At 41.2% G+C, this 10,000-nt stretch overlaps 1 protein-coding gene across 7 annotated transcripts in view; it reads left to right on the top strand.

Moving 5' to 3' along the window:
• LOC138000271 (elongation factor G, mitochondrial-like) overlaps positions 1-10,000 on the top strand; it is a 50,869-nt gene that overhangs the window by 25,149 nt on the left and 15,720 nt on the right. For 2 of the 7 annotated variants that reach the window (XR_011123088.1, XR_011123087.1), the window contains exon 8: positions 675-834. Coding sequence is in view for 1 of the 7 variants with exons in the window: in XM_068846560.1 (XP_068702661.1) it covers positions 6,024-6,052 (29 nt within the window). In the remaining 6 variants the exon portion in view is untranslated. Of the gene's footprint in view, positions 1-674; positions 835-2,392; positions 4,128-5,853; positions 6,053-7,827; positions 7,921-10,000 lie in introns of those variants that run through there. The other 5 variants (XR_011123086.1, XR_011123090.1, XR_011123091.1 and 2 more) reach the window with 5 other exon arrangements.

Below are 10,000 nucleotides of genomic sequence, written 5' to 3'. Positions count from 1 at the left end.
GGGGTTTCGTAGGAAGAATATATAAAGTCGCTAATAAATACTTTATTGATACAAGCTACAATCTTGTTAGGTGTTGAACGAAGGTAACTATCAGAAAGAACTCTCCTTATAAGTCCCACTGCTAAAAATTTAAGCTGACGGTGGGAAAAACTGCTTTTAATGACAAGGCTGCTGCCTAAGAAAATTTTAAAGGGGCCCTCAGACCTAAACGCTGAGAACTTAGGAGCCCAACATATGAAGTGAAAGGTGTTGCTGTGAAAAATTAAGGCGCCCAGAGCTATTCTTTGGGAGCCCCAGGCTACCGGGCTCCTGTTAGGCAACAGCCTTGAATGAGTGTTTGCATCAAGTAAAAAGAATGTGTTCAATAATACTCTTGGAATCATAGGCAGAAACCTGTCAGAGCTCAGGTTCAGTGGTGAGAGCACTCGCCTCTCACCAGTGTGTTCCCAGACTCTGCGTCATATGTGGGTTGAGTTTGTTGGTTCTCTACTCTTCTCCGAGATGTTTTTTTCCGGTTACTCCAGTTTTACACTCTTCTCCAAAACCAACATTTGATTTTATTTGCATCAATTTGTTGATTTCAGTGTACTGTGTCCCCAATTAGTGCTCCAGCGTTAGAATGACTAGACACTTGAATAAAGTTCCTGTCTTTCTATTTTTTTTTTTTACTCTAGTAACATGTTGAAGATGCGGTCAAGAGAACCTTGGGCCTATGCTCTGGAGAAGATGACAGGAAGTAAAGGAGGTGGATGTTTCAGCTATCACTGAGTATTTTAAACTCTTGTATGACTGGATGAAGAAACAAAGAAAGGAGATCGGTGATGCTCCACTGGGGTGAGACGAGTACCCTACAATGACTTCTACATGACTACAGACTGAACAAGTCTGCAGCGTTGGTTTGGTAAAAATGTTTTCAAAAGCAGTAATAGACTCAGGGCAATGCTTAATGTGCATCCCTTGTTTGGTTTCTGTTGGGTATAGGCATATACGCATAAGGTGCATGCTCGGTCTATAACCATGAAATTGAATTTTTTGTGTGACTTGACCGAAAAATGGTTTTGGGTTCCTTTTATTCCACAAACAACTTGTTATGCAGGGAAAAAAGAGGAAAATTCTACGACATCTTTTAGAAACTTAAGCCTTTTTTCCAGCGACTTCTTGTTTATCGATAACTCTATAGTCACTGTGTAAATTCTCGATATTGATCAATTCACATACTGAAGACTCTAAAACTTTTTATTTTGATCAGCAATAAACTGCTTTTGCTCTCCTGAAATTTTTTTACATAGCCATCGATGGACCTGTCAGTTCTGCAGCCATTCAATTTTTCCATTTCACTCTGACAATTGAGGATTGTGAGCTTTTTCAGCTTTCTTTCAACTCCAACTCTGACTGTTTGTGCTCTAAGGATACTCTAAATTCTATAACACACTGATGATTTAGTAGTAGATAAAATATAAGCGGGAGATCTGTATGGGCCTTTACAATGGTGAGCCGATAGGCGAGCCATTGTAAACGTCCATACAGATCGGACGCGAATATTTTATCCTGCTTGTGAAATGAATACATTAAATTGAATGCAAAGTATTGTTATTTTAATCAGTAGAGATCTGTATCAAAAGTTAATGAATACTAATTAGCTGAGCAGGAGTTTGTATCAAAAGTTAATTCTACTGTTTAATAATAATATTCATCAACCCCAGTTGATTTGTATTGGGGTTTACAGTTGTGTACAATATGTGATGTGAATACTGTGCTGGGATTGGTTTGCACCCTAATGAATTATTAATGAATTTTACGACCACAATTACAGACTTTATCTAATATTGTTTGACACTGTGTGACCCCCCTTTTGAAAAATCCTGGCTACACCCCTGCATTGTGGTCCTGTGTATGGGCATCCTTCTTTAAATATTTTACAAATATTTGTGAATAACTTTATTCTGTCTTGGATAAAAAAAAGGCTCTGGTGATATCTGGTGGTTTTAATCTCTTAAACTATGATAATCATGCCCCTACAGAAGAATTTGTAAATACCTTAAGTTCCTTAATTATGGTGTATCAATTCGGGGAAATACTTATAGTTCTACTCTTAGATCCTTAACAATTCTACAAAAGAGAGCCATATGTATTAATTACTACCTTGTCAAAACCAGATGAACACTCTGAGCCTCTCCTCAAAGCTCTGGAAATTTTAAAAGAAAGGACATTGTTTTCTTTTACGTAGTTTTTATGTATCAGTATCATAACAACCCTCTTCCCTCATCTTTTTTATAATTTCTTCAGGACAGTATTATCAATTTATCAATACAAAACCAGATTTGCTAAATCAAGTAATATTACATAAAAAATATCAAAACTAACTATGGTCAATTTAACATTTGCCTTGCAGCTGCCAAAATTTGGAATAATTTAAACGTCTACCCCAAAAACATCTTGCAGACTTATGAATGTTCATTTGGGCCCGGTTGTTCGAAAGCAGATTAACTTAATCCAGGATTAGCGTATACTTTTATTTCAAGTTTTAACTTTTTGGTGAAAGTTTCTTTTGCTTATTTTTGTTTTTCAAGATTGACTTCTTCTAATGTAAGGTTTTGCCGAATATCAGCGTTGAACAGCTCTTGGGAGTAGAGAAATAAACTTTTAGTGAGAAGCAGAAACGAAGCTAAATTCAATACTTTATTCTCTCTGGAACACCACTCTCAGAAATTACAAAGACGCACGTGTTTATTGAAAGTCGAGGAGCAATAGAGACGCCCCCTCTAAGCATGCAAGTGTCACGGACAGAAATGTAACACAACAATGTTCGAGGCACTACAAACTCCTTTGTTAATTTTTAATCTGGGATTAGCGTTAATCGGCTTTTGAACAAACCGGGCCCTGGTATTTAGTAATGTAGTACTTAGTATTGTAATTTTTCATCTTTTTCTGCTTGCATGCATTGAGTCTTTTGACTGCGGGTTTTCCTTTTTTACTGTTATTTGGTTTTCTCATGATATTATCTGTTCCTTAAAATTATCTTTTCAAGCTTTAATCTAATTTTTTTTTAATTTGCTCTCTGAGTGAACTATTAACAAATTTTAGTATCAATTATTTTTTGTGATTGTAATATGTTTAAAGGCAATTTTACTGTCACGCAAGTAAAATGTAGTTAATGGATCGTGACAATCTGTTTTCAATGTAGCGTTTGTGCCGTCTAGTTGCCAAGGTCAGCAAACACCAAGGATTTATTGTATTTTTGCTTCGAACTTCGCAGCTTTGTTGTCTCTACGATCCACGGCATTGGCGCATTTTTCAAAGCTCTATTCACGGCTAAGAGTTGGCACGTGTAACACTAAGTTTTCTCGTAGTACAGCTCTTCCAACTGGCTATGCCAGCAGACATTTGTCTAGCTATAAAAGCATGTGAAAACTATTTAGAGATCACTTGTGTTCTGTTGTTCAGCGCAGTTGGCTCTCTATATATTAGTGTGGTTACGATTTGATTTTTTCCCTCCCTCCCTCCCTTTGAAGTCGAGATTGGGTCTCGTTGTCTGTCAATAAACTCGGGACACTACTGTGTGGTGTGGTTAAGTCTGCGCAGCGACTTCCCCCAAGCTTGTTGGCTGCATTGCCTTTTGAATATCACCTGCTAACCGATACTCTTGTCCGATCCAGCACGTGCTGTTTTGCATTCAGCTCGTAGTGCTGGGGAGATAAGTGAGGTTCCTTTGTCACACAATCGCCGGAAGTCGCACAGGCTAACCTAACGCAAGGCAGTGCTCCCCCATTAACGCCAACTGGAGTCAATGTTTGATCATAACTAGAAGTTAGCACACAAACATGAGGAACAGAGACATTAAATATGGTAAAAAAGCTTGTTGTTGTTGAAATATATTTTTGATTCAAGACAACGCTTATTTTATGTAACCTCAGTGTTTGGCTTTACAACAACTTGGAACTGGCTCCTCCTCCTTCACTCTGCGGGGTGGGGTCTGTCACAAGCTCAGCCTGCACGTCCAAATTCAGAAAAACTGGCAACTAACAACTAGATGCAGTCTCATCAGTTGAGCTTAATTGAATTGATAAAATCTGCTTAAGTACCCCTGTTCAAAAGAGAAGCTTGATAACATGAAATAAAGAACTATGATTCTAGTTGAGTGTTTTTTTGATATGTCATAGACGGCTTTTGCATAGATTACTAGGATGCAGGGAGAAATGAATCCTTATAAACTAACAAATGAAGGAATGAAGGGAAGAATGAATGAAAAAAGTAGAACGGATGTAAAAACAAGGTCGTGAGTTCAACTCGGGCCGGACCAACCCCGGGGGGGGTACTCGATGTATCCCTGGTTGGGGAGGTGCGGCGCGGCCCCTCATACCCTGACCCTGTTTAAGACAAATATCGCTGATTTTCCTACCCATTTTAAGACAGAATTCCGACTTTTGATACCCTGTTTAAGACATTTAACCCAGTTTAAGACAAAAATTGATAAATCGATACCCTGATTAAGACAAAAAATGCTAAATTCGATACCCTGTTCAAGACAAAAATCTCGAAAACCATACCCTGGCTGGCCGCACGTCCCCATTAAGCCCTTATAAGGGAGTACCCCCCCCGGGGGACCAACACTCAGGGTCTTTAAATAACTGAGGAGAAAGTGCTGCCTTTGTAATTACATCTGCAAATGGTTAGACTCTCTAGTCTTCTCGGATAAGGATGATAAGCCGGAGGTCCCGTAAAAGAACCCACACACTGTTCGTAAAGAGTAGGGCATGTAGTTCCCGGTGTTGTGGTCTGGTCTTTCTGGTCTGGATAGGGTAGGGTGGAGCACCTTGCATAGGACCTCGAGTCCTGTTCGTGCTCCTTGCCTCTGGGCAGGTTTTCCCAGTAGAAGAGACAAAACCAGATGTCTCGTAAAACATGAAGTCACTTTATTTAACGTCGGCAGTTCCTTAAAACTACGAGGTTAGTATCGATGGAAGCCGGCGGTGCGCCCTTTACCCCCCTCCCTCTGTCAGTGCTCCATTTTACGGTTATATTTAACAATTAGACCCGTAGCCCTTGCTCGACCCATAGCCCGCAAGGGGTCAATAGGGTTCAAGAGGTCGAACTGGGGACCTCTTGCCGCAGGTACAAAACACACGTTACAGGTTATTGTTTTACCAATACAGAAAGTGTCGTAAACATTAATAAATGCCAACCTTCAGGCCTATTAAACCCTATTAATTAGGTTAGCTTTTATGAATGTTTAGGATACTTTCTGTATTGGTAAAACAATGACCTGTGACATGTGTTTTGTACCTGCCGCCACGAAAGCCGCGCAATTATCTACTGGGCTACGCCTGCTCCTTGTATTGACATGAATGAATGAATTAGAATGAATGAATTTTGCACTCTACCAAGGCTTGCCGTTCGCCCCCAACCCATCTTCCGAAGGGGATCACAACACCAGGAACTACACGGCAAACGAACCATTATTTTGTCTTTCTTTTAATTTCGTCATTTTTGGCAAAGTCAAGTATCAACGTGTTAGACACTCTCTGACTAAATTTTTAATAAACAAAATGATTATCCATTGCAGTGTCACCCGAGCACAGTCCCGTCTCCGGTCCCGTACGAAATGAAGCACCCGCTACGCCATCCACGCATAGAAACACAAACACAATCAAGGAAACAACAGAACACAACAACTGAACACACAACAACTGCCTAAGAATCTCAAGTGCAGCTGGGAAGTTGAACCAGGGACAATCAGGAACAAATTCAAAGAGTGGTCAGAGCGGGTCTGCGTTCAAATCACTGGGCCACACTGCCTCCCACTAGCCAGTTCGGAACCCAGGTTCGTTTCATCTCCCTGGTATCAAGCTTTAAACGCACTTCCGGTTGTGACGTTTCGAATATCATGTCAAAATATAGCAAGTGCACCCCGCTTGAGACGCCTGGCGAAAACTGTTCGAGGAAGGCAGTTAATTTTTATTTACAGCTTCAAATGTGGTATTTTAGTGCAAAAACATGGGCATAACAACCTTGCTGATTCGACGATGTGGACATCATGTCCTAAAAAGCAAAGGTGAGTTCCTTAGCATCACTTGTTGATTCCTTTTTCTTCAATTTTGATGCCACACACAATTCCCACGCCCACGATGCCCACGCACTCAATTTATCCTTGGAAGTGAAGAATGTGCAGTGCCGGTATTAAAAGGGTTAAGTAGCCCAAGACAATTATTTTCCAATTTCTTGACGATTACCCGCCAATAAGAAGTCACCTCAGATACTGAAGATAAAGATACTGTTCTCTCATAAACAGCTATAGCTTGAAAAAAGAGTCTTGAAACAAAGTAAATACAAAGTCCTCTTTTATTGATCGATTTTTATCGATTGCTTGCATAACAAAGGTTACAGTTGGTGTAATAAGGAATCTTACCACAAAATTTGTTGTTTGCATAAAGAAAAAAACTTGTCATGCAGTCCTTTTATATTTTAAATCCCTGCACTATAAGGAAAAATGATAATTTTGTGTCTGTCAAAGTGGGCACATTAAATTTTTGTTAATGTTGTGGTCATATTGGATGTTAAGTAGTTGAACTGTTTCCCCTACGTATTGTTGGATGCAAAGTCAACTTGTAAATCTACTTGTAACCGGAAGTACAGGTGTGAGCCTGGAACAATAGGTTAAGGACGTTCGCGCCAATTGTTTCTGCGCATCCTTACTGCGCACGCAAATGCACACACCACGTCATACACGAGCGCGCGTGCTAAGTAATAAAATGAGAAATGATAGGGCAAAAGGCCATTACTATAGCTTTGCCTGGATTTAACGGTCTTGGACGTTCGGTGACCCCTATTTTTCTTTCCAGAAACGGATTTTATTTACATTTCTCTCCACGTTGTCCAAAAATGAACAAAAAATCAATGTGGGAAGTTAAAAAAATTTCAAGATTTCTGCTCACGGGACATCAAATCCTGCCATCTTGCGGCTGCAAGGCGCGTGAAACTGTGGTCGCTAAATGCGAACTTGATCTTTAAGGAACCTCACCAGCTGACTAAATTCACTTAATAAGTCCACTTAAATAATATTTGGCAGAGAAGATTTCACTTCAAAGATTTGATTGCAATATATTTGGGCTTACAGACACTGGCCTTATTCGCTAACGAAGCCCGATTTTGTCACATTTTGGGTGTTTTCCGGGCATGTTCTCTCCAAAACGAAGTCGGTGACCCCCCATTTTTTTTTACATTCTGACATAACTAACTCATCATCTTACAGTGGTAAAAGTTTCAGAAAAAAATCAATGTTGAAAAATTTTCGCGCGAACGTCCTTAAGGCTGGTTGCATCAGCCCACATCCTGGTGAACATTGTGTAAGATATCATTCTAGTGTTGAAATACATGTAAAAACTGAGTTGTGTTTTTACGACAAGACATATAACTTGCACAATGTTGGGACTGTCTAAAGCTACTGCATACAAGAAGACTGGCTGTTTGTTTCCCTAATAGTACCATGTGGTAACAGTTTTTATGATACATGTAGCAATGTTGGTTGTTTTTATCTTAGTTTGGGAAAATTAGAGTAGTAGATTCTTTTCTTCAGGTTACAGTTGCCTGTGAGAGAACACTTTATCTATGTTGCAGGCAATCTTTTTCATACTCAGGGAGTTAATTGTGTGGTGCTACACGTAGTTACAGACACACATAGTTCAGATTCTCTTATAGTCCTATGGTGCCAAATTATTTAACCACTTGGATATTTTTAGCTTAGTGATCAGTGACTTTGATGTTTAATGTAAGTTAACAAAGATGTTTGAATACAAATGAATGCAAATTGAAATGTACAATTTCTTCTAGATCAGGCGACATGACTTTCTTGCATGACTCTCTTTTTTAAGGGCTCAAACTTTGCCATTTTGGGTAAGGCAGCTGTTATCCTCTCAGTCTTTGGTAAGCTTACATGACATTATTTTCCTTCATAAAAAGCCATTGAAGGCCAATGGTTTGTCTTGACATCCATGTCGTGTTAAACAGTATCCTAATCAATTATTGCTATTATGCTACAGGTGGTTTTCAATTGAGTGTCGTAAAACCAAAACCAAAGTAATTACTTTGGCCAATCAAAAAGGATAGAGGCAATCCAGTAAACCAATCAAAACTCTAAGTAATTACAGGTAGCCGACACAAAGCGTGGGAAAATGTGCATGCAAGAGCCATGATTGGTTTTGCTTTCACTTCTGATTGGTTGAAAAAGTGGCGTGAGAACTTTGAACCTACATGTATCACTGAGTGAAGTAAATGCAAAACCAAAGCAATTTGCTAATTACTTTCGACACAATTAAAAACCGCTCTCAGTGAGGATTTTTGAGTAGGCGAAGTGTGCATACCTTGTAATGTATATCAACACCAAGGGAGTTGGTAAAGGGGTATGTATTTAAGGGAGGGACAAGCCTACCGGTATTTTTAAATTGAGTGGTACCACAGGCTCAGTGTGAGGGAAAGCCAACAAAAATATAAGATCCTCGATGGCGGAACGTTGAGCTGGGCTAACACTGTGGTGGGTTGCGAGCCGCAAGCAACAGGCTCTGGACCGGACTCAATCTTCTCCTCGATAGAACAAAATGAGGCGTTGTCCGAGAGGGCCCTGTCCTCGTCTTCACCGACCAGGCTGGCTGGACGGGTTGCAGGTTCTCCGTCTGTTCGATTCATGACGGACTTCCTCTTGGGTCGCCCTAACTGGCGTGTTTTGACCGTAGTCGTGCGCCTTTTCTGTGGGTTCGGTGGTGTGGTCGCCTTTCTCGGCAAGGCACATTTGAGACGGGCGAGAAGCTGGCCTCGGGAGCCCACGATGGGAAGATTGAGAGCTTGGAGACGGAGTTTTAAGACTTCGCTTGTCAGCACAGTGAAATCTTCTCCCCGAGCGGACGGACGGTCAAGGTCAGAACGAGGCTGACTAAATTCTGATGTCCCACCCCCCACCTCCCTCCTGAGGAGTGGCAGGTAGACGTCAGTGATATCCCATCCCTCATTGCAGTTCAGGCTGGCTTGATGAGGATAGCCTCCTTGATCATTCGGTGCGTATTCCTGGGTTCTTGGTCCAGAATCTGCAAATTGTCCATAATTATTGGTCTTTTCCTGACCGCGTGTCCTGTTTGCATTTGATGTGTTGACTGAGGGCAGATTTACAGTCCTCCCGGTTCAGGGACTTTTGATGTTCTAAAGTCCTCTCCCCCAGTGATCTTTCAGTCTCTCCGACATACACCTGCCCACATTCCTCACATCCGACTTTATAAATTACTCCGCACTTTTCCGTGTCATCTAGGGGGTCCTTAGATTTCACTAGGGCATTACGAAGGGTATAGCCAGGTTTGGAGTACTGACTAACATTGTGTTTAACTAAGGTCTGTTTGAGCCTTTCAGTTACTCCCTTGACATATGACAGTACCACATAACGCTGCGACGGTTTATCCTGGTCCCTAGTCCTGGTTGGAGGGGTCTTGTGAGGCTTCTCAGTGGTGTCACATTCTCTTAGAGCCCACAAACCTGGAGTGCATCTCTGATCTTCTGCTTTTCGGTGTTGAGCAGGGCTGGGTCTTCAATGATGGTTTCTGCACGGCTCATCAAGGTATGAACTATGCCAAGTTTTTGCTGCACCAGATGGTTAGATGACGGCAGACCACTGCAGGTAGTGGTCAGTGTGTGTGTCCTTACTGTAAACATCAGTGGTGATGGTGTTGTCATCATGATGTCCAACATCGGTAGGCGGTGGTCGTTTTCACGCTCGATGGTGAATTTGATGCTGGGATGCTATTGGTTAATGTGTTCAAACAGTTAGTCTTGATATTCTTGTTTGTTGACAACCCCTGTGTCATCTATATATCTTACCCAGAACTTTGGTGGGTGAGGGGTGGTATCAAGAGCCTTGCATTCAAACTCCACATCTTGCTCAACCAAGCCGGCCGGCCTGAACCGCAAAGAGGGATGGGATATCCCTGATGTCTACCTGCCACTCCTCAGAAAAGAGGTGTGG

This window comes from Montipora foliosa, chromosome 4 (assembly GCF_036669935.1).
Source record: "Montipora foliosa isolate CH-2021 chromosome 4, ASM3666993v2, whole genome shotgun sequence".
NCBI classification, from domain to species: domain Eukaryota; kingdom Metazoa; phylum Cnidaria; class Anthozoa; order Scleractinia; family Acroporidae; genus Montipora; species Montipora foliosa.
The sequence above is the reverse complement of the archived record's forward strand: the minus strand, read 5'-3'. Positions and strand labels throughout refer to the sequence as shown.